The sequence below is a fragment of the Natrix helvetica genome, assembly GCF_964273705.1.
Source record: "Natrix helvetica genome assembly, chromosome: 3".
In the NCBI taxonomy this organism is placed as follows: domain Eukaryota; kingdom Metazoa; phylum Chordata; class Lepidosauria; order Squamata; family Natricidae; genus Natrix; species Natrix helvetica.
Window position 1 is genome coordinate 175,924,240 of NC_138549.1, and position 17,575 is coordinate 175,941,814.

Genomic DNA, 17,575 nt, shown 5'->3' on the forward strand with positions numbered 1-17,575 from the left:
GATACCCCCCAAAATACGGTATTTGTACCTCTATCTATGGATTGTGCCTGTTTACCATCAATTTCTATCATCCCTCCCTCCAACCGTCTCTCTCATCTATCCACCACAGTGGCCCCCAAACTTTCGGGCACCAGGGACTAGATCCATGGAGAGAGGCTTTTCCAGGGACTGGCAGGGGACTGCCTGCATCCCAGAGATAGTCTTCTCTTGTTTGTGTGGCCCGGTTGCTGCGTGCCGTGGCCCGTCCACGGACTGGGGGTTGCAGACCCCTGATATCTATATTTAGAAATCCCACCGAGGAATTCCGTTCCCCCAGGGAGGGAGCCCCCACGGAGAAAGCCCTTCAGACGACCTCCTTAAAGAGGGACACCTATAACACCCCCTGCCAACCCCTTCTGTTGCCAGGCAGAGGGTCCCCAGGGAAAGGCAGTCTACAGCACCCCCTCTCTGGCTTTCACGGGCCAACGTTGGAGGTGACGGGTGCTGTAGTTAAACCCATCTGGGGGTCCCTGGATGGGGGAAGAAGTCTTCTGCCTTGGCCAATCCTGCTGAGTCTGGCTGAAATGTATAGGGTTGGACTAGAAGACCTCCAAGGTCCCTTCCAACTCTCTCATCCTGGCTCTGCTCGTCAACTTGGGAGTCTTAGTGGACAACTAGCTAAATAGGAGCCAGCAAAAAGCCAATGCAATCCTAAACTGCATTAACAGAGGGATTGAATCAGGATCGAGGTACTAATACCCCTCTGTAAAGCCTTAGTAAGGCCACACCTGGAATTCTGCATCCAGTTTTGGTCACCACACTATAAAAAAAGATGTGGAGACTCTAGAAAGAGTGCAGAGAAGAGCAACAAAGAAGATGAGGGGACTGGAGGCTAAAACATAGGATGAACGGTTGCAGGAACTGGGCCTGGCTAGTCTAGGGAAGAGAAGGACCAGGGGAGACAGGAGAGCATCTTCCAGTATTGGAGGGGCTGCTACGGAGAGGAGGGGGGTCAAGCTATTTTCCAAAGCACCCAAAGGCCAGACAAGGAATAAATGGATGGAAACTGACCAAGGAGAGATTCAACCTAAAAATAAATAAGGAGGAATTTTCTGACAGTCAACCGATGGAAGAGAAGTTGCCTTCAGAAGTTGTGGGAGATTCATCACTGGAGGCTTTCAAGAAGAGACTGGACTGCCATCTGTCAGAAACGGTGTCGGGTCTCCTGCTTGGCTGGGTGTGGTTGGGGTTGGACTAGATGACCTCCAAGGTCCCTTCCAACCCTGTTAATCTGTAACCTGTAGCCCTGGGGAGCCGGTTTTGCAGAGGGGGTCCCTTGGAGAGCCCACCGCCCACCCTGGAGAAAGGACCCAAGAACCAGACAGGAAGCTCGGCTCAAACACCACAGTTTTTATTATCTGTCTTCAGATTCACCTTCATTTTTGTCTCTTCTCTAATAAGGGCATCGTCAGAGGACACTGAGGACAGGCAGGCTGGGGAAAGGGGGGTGGGTGGGCAGGCGGGCGAGAGAGCTGGGCTCTTTCCGGGCTGGGACCCCCACACCTCCCCTCCCGAGGGGCTGCCTTTGCAATCGAAAGGGGTGGGGGGGTTAAATGGGGCACAGGGGGTGGGAGGAGGAGGGCAAGCACAGCCAAAACACATAAATACAGACATACGGTTAACAAAAATAGTATTATTGTATTCACAACTGAATAAAAACTAGTCTTCCATATATACAGCTGATCTCAGTCGTATATCTTCGGGGGGGGGGCAGGCAAGCTGCGAGGGTACGCCCTGGGCTTTTTCTGTGGGGAGGGGGGCAAGGCCAGGCCGGGGAGGAGGTGGGGGGACGTCATTTGAGTCCGGAGGGGGTGGGATGGAGCCCCTTGCTGAGGAAGGCTGGGCTCTCCCAAGGGGAAGAAGACCCCTCCCCAAGACCTGGATAGGGGCCTGTCGTGCTGCAGTGGCTGAAAGAGACCCCCTCCCCAAAATGCCCCGTGCCCTAGGCTGCTGCAGAGCCCAAGGGAAAAAGCAGACCCCCATGTTTCTCGCTTGCCCCCCCTCCAGCTCCAGCTGCCCTACCCCTCTCTTCTCCCTCCCACACACCTGCTACCCCCTCCCCAAATCCTCAGCCCCCTCCCTGACTCTGTCCACTGACCTAACACTTGCAAGCAAACCTCAAAAGAAGTGCAGCCCACCCCCTACCCACCTCCCGCCCCCCACCACCACAACCACAACTAAGTTCCTGACCCCCACGCCCCCCCTGGCTTGCTCCTCAGAGCCTCAATACCCCCCCACCCCCAGCCTGCCTGCCTGGTCCTGCACCCACGCACCTTTCCCCCACGCCCCAGGCAGAGGGCGCCCCTCCCCTCCCCTTCTCCTCCCCTCCACCCCCACCACCAAAGGACCCGCCGATGATGCCCGCTCTTCCCGGAAGATCTTTGGGCCAACGCCAAGGAGGGTCCCCGGAGGGCTCAGTGGGCAATTAGCAACTGGTGGTAAACACCTTCTCCAAGCGGCTGCAGAGAAGGCAGTGGGGGCCCCTTCCAGTCCCCCCCCATCCTGCCCCTGCTCTCTCTCCCCTGCCCCCAGCAGCAAAATGGGGAGGGGGAAGACCGCGAACGAGATTTCCCCCGAGTGCTGGAGAATCTAAGATTCCTTCCCAGGCCTTTTTTTTGGGGGGGGGGAGGTTGGGGGGGGGGTTGTCTGCCTTAAGGGGTCTCTGACCCACAGTCCTTCTGGGGCACCCAGCCACCGTCCTTGGCACAGTGGGGCCCATAACTGAGTAGGGGCGCGGAGCCAGGGAGGCCGGGTTTTGCGAGATGAGCTTGAAGCTGGCGTCCCTTCCTCAGCAGCTGCCCTGCCCCTAAACTGCCCCGGAGCGTCCTTCGTGAGCCCCCTGGGTACTGCCCAGGCTTACGCAGAGCTGGGGGGGGGGGAAGCCTTGCCATCCCCCTATTGACCAGCGATTAGGGCAGCCCTGCGGCATGGCCACGCATAATATCGGGAGCCCCGTGTTTCGTGAGGCCTTGTACCCCTTCCTCTCCCCGTGGCAAAAGCTACACACACACACACCCTGGGAGGCATCCCTCTCCCTTGCAACTCCCAGGAGCATGGGTTGTGTAGTTGTCAGGGTCTAGGGATGCCCGTGGGAAGAGAGAGGCATCAGGAAAAGTCCCGAGATTCGCTTAACGGCGGCAGATGGAGAAGGAGCCATGCGTTTTTTCTCCCTTGCCAAAGCCTTTGGAGGGTGGGGTATAGCAGCCCCTCCCCTCCCTGAAGCAAACACTGCCCCCCCCCTTCTCCCCAGGGTCTGCTGGGGGGCGGGGGAACAGGGCAAGGGGAGCCTTTACGGACGTTAATTTGCAGAAGGGACTCCTCGGAATGGGGAGGGGGGGCTTATGAGGGTGGGCGTGTGCTCGGAGGATCGGAGGCCCCCAGCCAGGGGGTCTGCGTAGGGGACAACAGAGATTGTGGGTCTTTTTCTGGGGGGGGAGGCGGGGGCTGGCAGGAGGCCCCCGGAAGAGGTCGGTGAGTTGCCTGGGGTCGGAGGGGGGGCTTGCGAGGCAGAGCCCCCTCCCCCCCACCCCCTGGAATGATTACGAGGCTGAGGGCCGGGTGGCCGAGATGGGCGGCTGGTCAGTCGGTCAGTCTCTAGCTATTTGCGGCTCAGCAGGGAGCCGAGGAGAACCACGCCGGCCACGGTGGCCCCCGTCCACAGCCACTTGGTGAAGCGCTCCTGCCCCTTCCGGCTCTTGGCGGCCGCGTCGTTCCCGTAGAGATCCACAAAACGCTCCTGCGAGGAAGAAGAAGAGGAGGAGGGTCAGGCCGGATGCTTCCATACGAAAGGGAGAATAACAGGGTTGGAAGGGACCTCGGAGGTCTTCTAGTCCAACCCTAGGTGCACTAGAACTCACCGTCTCCTGGTGATTGGTCCAAGGGCACTTAACTGGCTTTCGTGCCTAAGGCGGTACTAGAACTCACAATCTCCTGGTGATTGGCTCAGAGTCACCCAATTGGCTTTCAGGCCTAAGGCAGGATTAGAACTCCCAGTCCCCTGGTTTCTCGCCTTGCGCCTTAACCACCAAGCCGACTGTCAAGTCCTTTGATCTTGGCTTCGCAGCGAGGGGGAGCTGACAGGAGGCCCTCTCGGGAAGGAGGCGTTTTTGGAGCAAGGCTCCATCCTGACAGGGCCTCCCCGGAGACCCTCGCCTAGAGACGTCCCAGCCGTCGTCAGTTCAAAGCAGCCCGAGACCCCCGGCTGGGCTCGATTTTATTGGGAATTTTGCTCGCTTTTCACAGCGGCTGCTGTGTTTTTTTCCCTCCTTTTCTCCCCCTTATTGTTTGCGGCTTGTATTTTATTCTTTTTAATTTATCTCAGCATTTGCCCAGAGCGAGCGCCGGGGATTGGATGACGGGAGCGTGCAATAAAGGGAATTGATTTTGCAGGGACGCCATCTTCCCCGCTCGGCAGTGACGGAAAAGGAATTTCCCTTTTTAAAAAAAAATCAAAAAAATCGAAATCATGCTGGACGTTGGAGGGAGTGGAAGCCCCAAAACAGCCAAAAGGCATTCAAAAAATACCGTAAGTTGGACCTAAACAGGAAAAGCTGCCACTGAAGTTATGGCACCTCTCCGGGTCCTTCCGCTCCAACCTGGCGAAAGGCGCAGCTGTCCGAGTCGCCATCTTAAAAATGGGTGGGTGGGAAGGGGTGCCAGTTCTGCCCTTGTGAGGCATGCCAAGCCCCTCCGGATTTTTCCTTCCTTCTACATTGAAACTTTCCTTCCTTCCTTCTTTTTTCCTTTCTTCCTTCCTTCCTTCTTCCTTCCTCTTTTTCCCTTCCTTCCTTCTTTCTTTTTTCCTCCCTTCCTCTTTTTTCTTTCTTTCCTTCCTCTTTTCCTTCCTTTCTTTTTTCCTTCTTTCCTTCCCCTTTTTTCCTTCCTTCCTTTTTCCTTTCCTTCCTTTTTTCCTTCCTTCCTTCTTTCCTCTTTTTTCCTTCCTTCCTTCCTTCCTCATTTTTCGTCCCTTCCTTCTTTCTTTTTTCCTTCCTTCCTTCCTTCCCTCCATATGCCCCTCCATCTCAGTGTTCAAAGTGGGAGGCTTACAATATAGTAAAACTAGAAATATAACAACCATTATAAACGTATAAAATTGAACCAGATTAAATCCAGACGAATAAAATAAAAACCGGAGGCATTTTTTCCTCTCCTCCGGCCCAGAGCCCCTCACTCCGAATGGCCTTCTTCCCCCCAAATCGTTTCTCAATCCTGGCTCACAGCCGCTCCGTGCAGTGCCAATGGATGCATGGGAAGCAATGGGCCAACAGCCAAAGCCATGTTTTCCGACCCAACTTCCTGGTCTCCAAAACTGGCACACACACACACACACCGAACTTCTGTGGGCCCAGAGAAAGCAGCAGAGGGAAGAGTTCTTGGAAGCCCGGATGGCCCAGCCACGAGGCATTGGGAGCACCAGAGTGAGCACGGAGGGGGAGTGGAGGAAGGAAGGAGATGCTCCCCCTGCAAAGGCAGAGCTTCCCCACAAGGTTGCCCTCAGAAGAGAGGAGAACTTCATCTTGTGAAGATGCCTGGCCTGGTTGCCGAGCGTCCTGGAGGACGAATGCCCCTCCACGCCAAGACTCAGGTGCCCGAAACCTCCCCTTCAAGAAGGCCAAGCGGAGGAGGGCAGGGAGGACCACGCAGGATGAGGCCCCTGGGAGTTTGGGCCCCTGGCTCAAGCAACAGACTCGGCACCGGTTGTCCAACCTCTTCTTCAAAACTTCCAGTGTTGGAGCACTCACAGCTTCTGGTGGCAGGTTGTTCCACTGATTAGTTGTTGTAACTGACAGGGAAATTTTCCTTCTGTTCTAAGTTGCTTCTCTCCTTGATTAGTTTCCACCCATTGCTTCTTGTTCTGTCCTCAGGTGCCTTGGAGAATAGCTTGACTCCCTCTTCTTTGGGGCAACCCCTGAGATATTGGAAGACTGCTATCATGTCTCCCCTGGTCCTTCTTTCTCTTAAGCTAAACATACCCAGTTCCTGCAACAGTTCTTCATATGTTTTAGCCTCCAGGCTCCTGGCTCAGCAGTGCCCAAACTTTCGGGCGCCAGGGGCCGTTTCCGTGGCGGGCAGTTTTTCCATGACCCTTGGAGGGCATGGTTTCATGTAGTGCCTGGATCCTGCACATCCACGAATGGGGCTTTGCTTGTTGTGTGGCACGGATCTTGGTGGGTCTTAGACCGGGGCCAGTCCATGGGCCAGGCGTTGGAGACCCCTATTCTAGCATATTTGAGGTAGAGGCTCTCAATTTCACCCTTTGAAAGCATATTTTAAAGCATATTTTTAAAGCATATGGCTAATCTAGGGAAGAGAAGGACCAGGGGAGACAGGAGAGCATCTTCCAATATTGGAGGGGCTGCCCCAGAGAGGAGGAAGGGGGTCAAGCTGTTTTCCAAAGCACCCGAAGGTCCAGACAAGGAACAATGGATGGGAACTGACCAAGGAGAGATCCAACCTGGAAAGAAATGAGAATTTTCCTGGAAGTGAGAACAATTAATCAGTGGAACGGCTTGCCACTAGACGTTGTGGCTACTGCAAGATTGGAGGCTTTCAAGAAGAGTTTGGGTAACCATTTATCTGAAATGGGAGAGGGTTTCCTGCCTGAGCAGAGGGTTGGACTAGAAGACCTACAAGGTCCCCTACAACTCTGTTATTCTATTCTGTTAGCTTAATAAAAAGGAGGGCTACGGGGGACATGACAACAGTCTTCCAATGTTTGAGAGGCTGCCCCAAAGAGGAGGGAGTCAACTATTCTCCAGGGCACCTGAGTGTAAAACGAGAAGCAATGGGTGGAAACTAATCAAGGAGAGAAGCAACCTAGAACTCAGGAGAAATTTCCTGACAGTGAGAACAATCCACCCATGGAACAGAAGTTCCCTTCGGAAGTTGTGGGTGCTTCCATCCCTGGAGGCTTTCAAGAAGAGACTGGACTGCCATCGGTCAGAAATGGTGTAGGGTCTCCTTCTTGGGCGGAGGGTTGGACTAGATGACCCACAAGGTCCCTTCCAACTCTGTTCATCTGTAATAGAACCTGTATCCTCTTCCAGGTCTATTTGAGAACCAACAGGGCCGCAGGATTCTTGAAGGGAGGAGGAGAGGAATGCCTGCTTGGGATTAGCCAAGACTGTGCAACCTGCAGCCTCTTGCCTCATTCGCTGCTGATCTTGAGCTTCTCCTACTGCAGCCAAGGCCCACGTCTCTTGCCCTCTCCACCCATCCGTGGGTCACATGCACACCTCACATGTGGCCTGGGAAGAGACGCCCCCAGCACACAGGAAGGGCACATGGCCTGCTCATGATTTCCCTTGTGATGTTTTGGGACGGTCAAACTCATCTCAGCACAGACATTCGCACTCTCCACCCCCCCCCAGGTGTCAGGAAAAATGCAAGCAGACCCATTTAAGCAGCCCCAAAATTGTAGGGTGGAAGGGACCCTTGGAGGTCTTCTAGTCCAACCCCCGGCTCAATCAGATGATGCTGTATTATCCCAGACAAATGGCTGCTTAGTCTCTCCTTAAAAACACCCCTGCCTGCTCCTGTTCCTCTCTGCAAACCTAACTCCCTTCTAGCACTGATGATGTTCTCTAGTTGGGTCATGAAACGTCTGCAAGAAAACCACCAAGCTCAGAGAGCGCTAAGGACCCCATCATCGAGAACCTATACCATTTCAGACAAGGTCTGACCAGACTTTTCCTAAAAACCTCCAATGATGGGGCACCCTCCCTCCTCTTCCTCTCCCCTCCTCTTCAAACCCTCCCTATCTTCTAGCACTGATGATGTTACCTAGTTGGATCATGAAACGTTTGCAAGAAAACGACCAAACTCAGAGAGCGTCAAGGACCCCCCCAGTTGTCCACCTCCTCCTCCCTCCTATCTCTGATGATGTTCCTTAGTTGGGTCATGAAACGTCTGCATGAAAACCAGCCAGAGAGCCCCCAGGACCACACAGCCCTCTTCCTTCTCCTCCTCCTTTCCTCCTCTTTGCAAACCCCTCTTCCTTCTAGCACTGATAACGTTACTTAACTGGGTCATGAAACCCCCACCAAGCTGGGAGAACACCAAGGACCCTGCAGTTTCATGCTGAGTTACGGATATTCTCTTTTGCCGATGCTGTTATTGATCTCCCGCAGCTGATGAGGGTTGATAACTGTGTCATCCCACCCACGGTGGAGTGGGACTCAGTGCCACGAGATTAAGTGGGACTGCTTTGGTTTCACCCCACCAAGCTGCCTCTACTGCGAGGGTCCTTCTACAGGACCCCTAGTTAATTTGAGACCACCAGCACCTCACTTGCTGCCAAGTAGACAGGATGGAAGTCCGAGATCCGCTTCGCTTGAGCTGCCTAATCAAACTGAAACTAACTGAAACTGATCAAAGGAGAGAAGCGAGGAGAAACTTCGCCACAGTGGGGACAATTAAGCAGTGGAACTGCTTGCCACCAGAGGTTATGGATGCTCCAGCACTGGAGGTTTTTAAGAAGAGACCGGACAGCCACCTGTCTGGAAGGGTCTCCTGTCTGAGCAGGGGGCTGGGCTACAAGACCTCCAAGGTCCCTTCCAGCTCTATTCTATTCTATTCTATTCTATTCTATTCTATTCTATTTCATTCCATATTTTCTATTCCATTCTATTCTATTCTACTCTACTCTACACACCATTTCATTTCATTCCATATTTTCTTTTCTATTCTATTCCATATTTTCTATTCTATTCTATTCCATCCCATTCCCAGAATTTCCCAGCCAGCAGGCTATAAGATGGGTGGACTCCAACTCCCAGAATTCCCCAGCCAGCATCTTAAAGTGGCCAGGGCTGAGCAAAACTGCTTTAGGAGAATGGAATTTGAATCTTGGTGAGCTGCCATCAAAAATATTTCTCCGTTCTTTCGGCCGTGGAAATAAAAGCTGCATTCCAGGAGGATCAGATATTTGGGGTGTGTGTGTCTGGCTGATCTGATCCCAGATTCAGCACCCTTTAAATCCAGCAAGAGGGTGGGTAGGGCGTGGGATTCCAGAAAGGCCCTGCAAATCGGACTCTGGGGGCTCCCGGACCAGAACCGAGAAAGGAGGACTTGACCGTGAAGAGTTTGCCAGGGAGCCTCACTCAGGATTAGAAGGGATGGTGACCTAATTGATCTCTCCTGCCTTCCTAGGAGACGGATCCGGTAGAGCAGTGTTCGGATCTCTGGTACCGAAGAGCTCGGTCTAAAAATGTATTTTTCAGGTCGTGGAGGAGAAGCAGCGTCTGGGGAGCTGCTGGGTCAGCTCTGAGGAAATCAGGATGGGGCTGAGAATAAAGTTTTGGGGAGGAATGTTTCTACTGGACCTCTGCTTTAATCCAACTGCCTGCCCAGCTGAGCTAGGCTGAATGGCCTCCGGAAGTGTGGATGGTCCAAGAGTCTGAAATGGTCTGGGGTTTCCTATCTGACAAGTGAGGTGGACTATAGGACCTCCAGGGTCCCTTTTCCTTTCCTTCCTTATTTCCTTTCCATTCTTTTCTTTTTTCCTTTCCTTTCCTATTTCCTTTCCATTCTTTTCTTTTTTCCTTTCCTTTTTCCTTTCCATTCTTTTCTTTTTTCCTTTCCTTTTTGCTTTCCATTCTTTTCTTTTTTCCTTTCCTTTTTCCTTTCCATTCTTTTCTTTTTTCCTTTCCATTCTTTTCTTTTTTCCTTTCCTTTTTCCTTTCCATTCTTTTCTTTTTTCCTTTCCTTTTTCCTTTCCATTCTTTTCTTTTTTCCTTTCCTTTTTGCTTTCCATTCTTTTCTTTTTTCCTTTCCTTTCCTTTCCATTCTTTTCTTTTTTCCTTTCCTTTTTCCTTTCCATTCTTTTCTTTTTTCCTTTCCTTTTTGCTTTCCATTCTTTTCTTTTTTCCTTTCCTTTTTGCTTTCCATTCTTTTCTTTTTTCCTTTCCTTTTTGCTTTCCATTCTTTTCTTTTTTCCTTTCCTTTCCTTTCCATTCTTTTCTTTTTTCCTTTCCTTTTTGCTTTCCATTCTTTTCTTTTTTCCTTTCCTTTCCCCTTTCCATTCTTTTCTTTTTTCCTTTCCTTTCTTATTTCCTTTCCATTCTTTTCTTTTTTCCTTTCCTTTCCTTTCCATTCTTTTCTTTTTTCCTTTCCTTTCTTATTTCCTTTCCATTCTTTTCTTTTTTCCTTTCCTTTCCTTTCCATTTTCTTTTTTCCTTTCCTTTCCCCTTTCCATTCTTTTCTTTTTTCCTTTCCTTTTTCCTTTCCATTCTTTTCTTTTTTCCTTTCCTTTTTGCTTTCCATTCTTTTCTTTTTTCCTTTCCTTTCCTTTCCATTCTTTTCTTTTTTCCTTTCCTTTTTCCTTTCCATTCTTTTCTTTTTTCCTTTCCTTTTTGCTTTCCATTCTTTTCTTTTTTCCTTTCCTTTTTGCTTTCCATTCTTTTCTTTTTTCCTTTCCTTTTTGCTTTCCATTCTTTTCTTTTTTCCTTTCCTTTCCTTTCCATTCTTTTCTTTTTTCCTTTCCTTTTTGCTTTCCATTCTTTTCTTTTTTCCTTTCCTTTCCCCTTTCCATTCTTTTCTTTTTTCCTTTCCTTTCTTATTTCCTTTCCATTCTTTTCTTTTTTCCTTTCCTTTCCTTTCCATTCTTTTCTTTTTTCCTTTCCTTTCTTATTTCCTTTCCATTCTTTTCTTTTTTCCTTTCCTTTCCTTTCCATTTTCTTTTTTCCTTTCCTTTCCCCTTTCCATTCTTTTCTTTTTTCCTTTCCTTTTTCCTTTCCATTCTTTTCTTTTTTCCTTTCCTTTCTTATTTCCTTTCCATTCTTTTCTTTTTTCCTTTCCTTTCCTTTCCATTCTTTTCTTTTTTCCTTTCCTTTCCCCTTTCCATTCTTTTCTTTTTTCCTTTCCTTTCTTATTTCCTTTCCATTCTTTTCTTTTTTCCTTTCCTTTCTTATTTCCTTTCCATTCTTTTCTTTTTTCCTTTCCTTTCCTTTCCATTCTTTTCTTTTTTCCTTTCCTTTTTGCTTTCCATTCTTTTCTTTTTTCCTTTCCTTTCTTATTTCCTTTCCATTCTTTTCTTTTTTCCTTTCCTTTTTCCTTTCCATTCTTTTCTTTTTTCCTTTCCTTTTTGCTTTCCATTCTTTTCTTTTTTCCTTTCCTTTTTGCTTTCCATTCTTTTCTTTTTTCCTTTCCTTTTTCCTTTCCATTCTTTTCTTTTTTCCTTTCCTTTTTCCTTTCCATTCTTTTCTTTTTTCCTTTCCTTTTTCCTTTTCATTCTTTTCTTTTTTCCTTTCCTTTCCTTTCTGCTCTCCTTTCTTATTTTGAATTCTATTCTATTCCATTCCATTCTATTCTTATTCTATTCCATTCCATATCTCTATTCTATTCTATTCCATTCCATTTTTTCTCTTCTCTTCAATACCATTCCATCAGGGGGCGTTGGGCTAGAATAAATAAATCTGTTATTCTGTTAGAGGTGGAAGGAACCTCGGAGGTCTTCTAGTCCAACCCCTTGCCCAAGCAGAAGGCCCTAGAGTAGACCACTTCAGGCAAACGGTTCTTGAAAATCTCTTCTTGAAAACCTCCAGTGATGGGAGCCCCCACAACTTCTGGGTTCAACTGATTAATTGTTCTAACTAACAGGAAACTTCTCCTTAGTTCTTGGTTGCTTCTCTCCTTGATGAGTTTCCATCCATTGCTTCTTCTCCTGCCTTCTGGTGCTTTGGAGAGTAAGTGGACCTTCTCTTCCTTTGCCCTTAGTTGCCACTGAGCTTTGGTGCGGCTCCTGGCAAGGCACATCTGCAACCGAAGTGCAGGCGGAAATCAAACAATGATCCTTTTTTCCTAGGAAGGGAGGCGTCCCTCCGCCCACGGGAGATGTGCGATGACGAGGAACATCCATGCTCATGTTTTCACGTCCCTCCCTAGGCTGCCTTTCAGCCCACGAAGGGAGTGGCGGAAGGCAGTACCCAAGATTTTCAGGCCACGCACCGTACGGGAGAAGCAGGAAAGGGTGTGTGTGTGGGGAGTTCAGACCTCTCCAGAAAACAGAGATGAGAGAGATGCTAGGCATGGAAAGGCAGATGTTGGGAGAGGAGGTACGCTCTGGGCAGAAACTCTCCGGATTTCAGCTTGCAAGAGGGAAACTGTAAATCAGGGATCTCCAACCTTGGCTCACTTTTAAGACTTGTGGACTTCAACTCCCAGAGTTCAACTCCCAGAACTCTGGGAGCTGAAGTCCACAAGTCTTAAAAGTGAGCCAAGGTTGGAGATCCCTGCTGTCAATCATCCCTTCCATGGATTTTCCCTTGTGGAAGCAGATCCAGCTGTAACTGTCGTAAAATATTACTACTGCTTTACAAAGCCTTAGTAAGGCGACACTTGCATCCACTTTGGGTCACCGTATTGTAAAAAAAGGATGTGGAGACTGTAGAAAGAGTGCAGAGAAGAGCAACTAAGAGGATTAGGGGACTGGAGGATAAAACATACAAAGGACGGTTGCAGGAATTGGGCATGTCTTCGTTTAAGGAAGAGAAGGACCAGGGGAGACAGGAGAGCATCTTCCAATATTTGAGGGGCTGCCACAGAGAAGAGGGAGTCAAGCTATTCTCCAAAGCTCCTGAAGGCCAGGCAACGAAGAATGGATGGAAACTAATCAAGGAGAGAAGCAACCTGGAAATAAGGAGGAATTTCCTGACACTTAGAACAATTAATCAGTGGAACTGCTTGCCCCCAGAAGTTGTGGAACACTGGAGGTTTTTTTTAAAGAACGGCCATTTGTCTCAAATGTGTAGGATTTCCAGCCTACAGGGGGTTGGACTAGAAGACCTCAGAGGTCCCTTCCAACTGTTATTCGGTTATGCTAGTCTGTTAATTAGCTACTTGTGCCTGTTTTACAGGAGGCAACAGACTTTTATAAAAGTGGATGCCCAAGGGACGTGTTGCCACAGGGCTCCTTGGGGCCCTCTGAAACAGCCGGTTTTCTGGCAGACGTTTCGTGACCCAACCAGGGAACATCATCAGTGCTAGAAAGAAGGGAGGGTTTCAAGAGGAGGGAGGGAGGAAAAGGAAGAGGAGGGAGGGAGGAAGAAGAGGCATGGAGGAAGAGGGGGGAGGAAGAGGAGATGGTGGAGAACTGTGGGGTCCTTGGTGCTCTCTGAGGTTGGTGGTTTTCTTGCAGACGTTTCTTGACCCAACCAGGGAACATCATCAGTGCTAGAAAGAAGGGAGGGTTTCAAGAGGAGGGAGGGAGGAAGAGGAAGAGGAGGGAGGGAGGAAGAAGAGGCATGGAGGAAGAGGGGGGAGGAAGAGGAGATGGTGGAGAACTGTGGGGTCCTTGGTGCTCTCTGAGGTTGGTGGTTTTCTTGCAGACATTTCTTGACCCAACTAGGGAATATGATCAATGCTAGAATGGAGAAGAATTTGCAGGGAGTGGGGAAGAAGAAGAGCAGGAGAAGTGGAAGAGGAAAAGGAGGAATATGAAGAGGAAAAGTGAGGAAGAGGGGGAGGGGAAAGGAGAAGTGTGGGGTCCTTGGAGCTCTCTGAACTTGGTGGTTTCCTTGCAGACATTTCATGACCCAACTAGGGAACATCACCAAGGCAAGCTTTGTGTTAGTCTCTGCTTATCTGGGTGTTGAGTGCTGGTGAGGAGAAGTCGTGGTCTTTTTGTTTCCTTGTTAGCTTTTTAACTGAATGGTGGTAGGCAGATGTTGTTGATCCCTGTGTGCCTGTTGATGGCGGGTTTGTCTGAATGCCAAGCTCTAAAAGGAAATCTCTGGTGTTTTGGGACATGGGATGCTCCCCGTAGTTGCTCAAACGTGCTCAACGTGCTTTCCAGTTGACACTACGATGAAGTCCGTCACCCTCCACCCGCCATGGTTTCATCATGTCTTCCGACTGGTAGTTGAGGTTTACTCATCACTCCCACAAACACTGACAGGGCAAACCATTACATTTGAAGAGAAAGCAAACCACTTCCTTCTAGCAAGGATGATGTTACCTGGTTGGGTAATGAAACGTCTGCTACAAAACGGCCAAGCTTAAGAGAGCACCAAGGACCTCGGAGTCCTCCTTCTCCTCCTCCTCCCGTCTCCTCCTCTCTTCTCCTCCTGCCCTCCTCCCTCTCTGCAATCCCCACTCCCTTCTAGCCCTGATGTCATTACCTAGTTGGGTCATAAGAAGAAAACAAACAAGAAAACTATCAAGCTCAGGGAGCACTGAGGACCACACAGTCCTCTTCCTCTTCCTCCTCCTCCTCCTCTACTCCACAAACCCCCCTCCCTGCTAGCACTGATGATGGTCCCTAGTTGGGTCATGAAACATCTGCAAGGAAACCACCAAGCTCAGAGAGCACCAAGGACCCCACAGTCCTCCTCCTCCTCCTCTCTGCAAACCCCACTCCCTTCTAACACTGATGATGTTCTCTAGTTGGGTCATGAAACGTCTGCAAGAAAACCACCAAACTCAGAGAGCGCTAAGGACCCCATCACCGAGACCCTATACCATTTCAGACAAGTGGCTGACCAGTCTTTTCCTAAAAACCTCCAATGATGGGGCACCCACAACGTCTGGTGGCAAGCAGTTCCACTGGTGGATTGTTCTCACTGTTAGGAAGTTTCTCTTTAGTTCCAGTGTTGCTTCTCTCCTTGTTGAGTTTCCACCCGTTGCTTCTTCTCCTGCCTTTGGGGGCTTTGGAGAATAAGTCGACCCCCTCTTCTTTGGGGCAGCCCCTCCAATACTGGAAGACATCTCTCATGCCTCCCCTGGTCCTTCTTTTCTCTAGATTACCCAGAGCCAAATCCTGCAACCGTTCTTCGTATGTTTTAGTCTCCAGGCCTTTGATTGTCTTTGTTGCTCTTCTCTGACCCTTTTCCATCTTTTTTGTAGTATGGCAGGGGTGTCCAAACTTGGCAACTTTAAGACTTGTGGACTTCAACTCCCAGAATTCCCCAGCCGGCTGGGGAATTCTGGGAGTTGAAGTCCACAAGTCTTAAAGTTGCCAAGTTTGGACACCCCTGTAGTATGGGGACCAAAATTCGTTGCCGTAATCCAGGTGTGGCCGTACTAGTTTTTGTTTTGAAGTGGCCAAGGTTGGGAAACGCCCTCCTGTCTGTCTTTCTTCTCCCCACAAACTCTCGGGGCCAAGGACTTATTTTATTTTTGGGTCATCTGTGATTAAAAAGCAGTGTGCGAGGTAAACAGACACGCAAGCGAGCTATGCGCAACCAAGGAACAATGCCGTTCGTTGCATCACCCCCTGGTCATACACAAGGGCCCGACTCTCTGCGTGGGGAAATAATACTCCCCACTTCCGCAAAGTCGTAAATTGCCCTTCTTAGGAGAGCCTGAGTGGATGCCAAGGAGCTGATGTAACTGCTGCAGACGTGCCTACTCCACGTGGGTGGAAAGATAGCAAACCCATAAAAGGAGCAGCCCGGAGGTTTTCTCTATTTGAGGTGGTAGAAGAGGAGGAACATATGAAGAACGGTTGCAGGAACTGCGTGTGGCTAATCTAATGGGAGGAAGGACCAGGGGTGACTTGATAGCAGTCTACTTGAGGGGCTGCCCCAAAGAAGAGGGAGTCAAGCTATTCTCCAAAGCCCCCGAAGGCAGAACAAGAAGCAATGGGTGGAAACTAATCAAGGAGAGAACATCTCCCTCCCTCCCTCCCTCTCATCTATCTCTCATCTATCTATCTCTCATCTATCTATCTATCTATCTATCTCTCATCTATCTCTCTATCTATCTATCTATCTGTCTGTCTGTCTTCCAATATCTCAGGGGTTGCCACAAAGAAGAGGGAGTCAAGCTATTCTCCAAGGCACCTGAGGGCAGGACAAGAAACAATGGGTGGAAACTAACCAAGGAGAGAAACCACCCCTGTCTCTCGTCTATCTATCTTATCTATATATCTATCATCTATCTGTCTGTCTTCCAATATCTCAGGGGCAATGGGTGGAAACTAATCAAAGAGAGAACATCTCTCCCTCATCTATCTATGTATCTATGTATCTATGTATGTATGTATGTATGTATGTATCTATCTATCTATCTATCTATCTATCTATCTATCTATCTATCTATCTATCTATCTATCATCTATCTATCTATCTATCTATCATCTATCTATCTATCATCTATCTATCTATCATCTATCTAGCTATCTAGCTATCTATCTATCTATCTATCATCTATCTATCTATCATCTTCCAATATCTCAGGAGCAATGGGTGGAAACTAATGAAGGAGAGAGGCTAGGCTAGAATAGGGGTCTCCAACGCCTGCCCACAGACTGGCCCCGGTCTAAGACCCACCAAGAACGGGACCACACAACAAGCAAAGCCCCATTCGTGGATGTGCAGGTTCGAGGCACTACATGAAACCTTGCCCTCCAAGGGTCATGGAAAAACTGCCCGCCACGGAAATGGCCCCTGGCGCCCGAAAGTTTGAGGACTGATGAGTCAGGAGACTGGAGGCTAAAGCATACGAAGAACGGTTGCAGGAACTGGGTATGTCTAGCTGAATGATAAGAAGGACTAGGGGAGACAGGATAGCAGTCTTCCAATATCTCAGAGGTTGCCATAAAGAAGAGGGAGTCAAACTATTTTCCAAGGCACCTGAGGGCAGAACAAGAAGCAATGGGTGGAAACTAATCAAGGAGAGAAGCAACTTAGAACTGAGGGGAAATTTCCTGACGGTTAAAACAATTCATCAGTGGAACAGAAGTTGCCTCCAGAAGTTGTGAATGCCCCAACATTGGAAGTCTTTAAGAAGATGTTGGATAGCCATTTGTCTGAAACGGTAGAGGGCAGGGTTGGCGAATGTTTTCGGCACCGAGGGCAAGAACTGTCGCCGATTGCTCACCACCACCCACCCAGTTGCCCCCTCGCTTGCAACCCTTTGCATTCCAGCTGTCAAAGAGGAGACGGCTGAAAAGTCCTCGGGTTAGGCGAAAAAAGCAAGTGCCGTCACCGCCATGTTCTTCGCGCATGTGCATCCCATTGCCTTGCGCATGCGCGAAGAACATGGCAGCAATGGCAGCCGATTTTTCACACCCCGGAGGACTTTTTAGCGGCCAGCCTCTTTTGAGAGCTGCTTTGCCCTGTTCTGTTCTGCTCTATTCTATTCTCCAAGGCACCCGAGGGCAGGACAAGAAGCAATGGGTGGAAACTAATCCAGGAGAGAAGCAACCTGGAACTCAGGAGAAACTTCCTGACAGTCAGAGCAATCAATCAGTGGGACAGCTTGCCTCCAGAAGTTGTGAATGCTCCAACACTGGAGGTTTTAAAGAAGATGTTGGATAGCCATTTCTCTGAAACGGTAAATAGGATTTCCTTCCTAGGCAGGGGGTTGGACTAGAAGACCTCCAAGGTCCCTTCCAACTCTCTTATTCTGTGACATCCAGAAGGAAGCCGAGAACGGATGTGTGTCCAAGAAAGAAGGGGATGTCCTCATTAAGGACGGTTGAAATCTGGAAGCCGCTGATCCGCTGAGGTGCAATCTCGCAGCGGTGCAGTCATGCTGCACCAGAGACGCGATGCCGTTCCTTCCGCCAATGCGCTTCTCCTCACTGCAACTAGCG

At 49.4% G+C, this 17,575-nt stretch overlaps 1 protein-coding gene across 3 annotated transcripts in view; it reads right to left on the reverse strand.

The window, feature by feature from the left end:
* Window positions 1-1,374: 1,374 nt before the first annotated feature.
* BCL2L1 (BCL2 like 1) overlaps window positions 1,375-17,575 on the reverse strand; it is a 60,753-nt gene continuing 44,552 nt past the window's right edge. For all 3 annotated transcript variants that reach the window (XM_081949801.1, XM_081949800.1, XM_081949802.1), the window contains exon 3: window positions 1,375-3,775. In XM_081949801.1, the coding sequence (XP_081805927.1) occupies window positions 3,638-3,775 (138 nt within the window). In that variant the 3' untranslated portion in view covers window positions 1,375-3,637. The remainder of the gene's footprint in view (window positions 3,776-17,575) is intronic.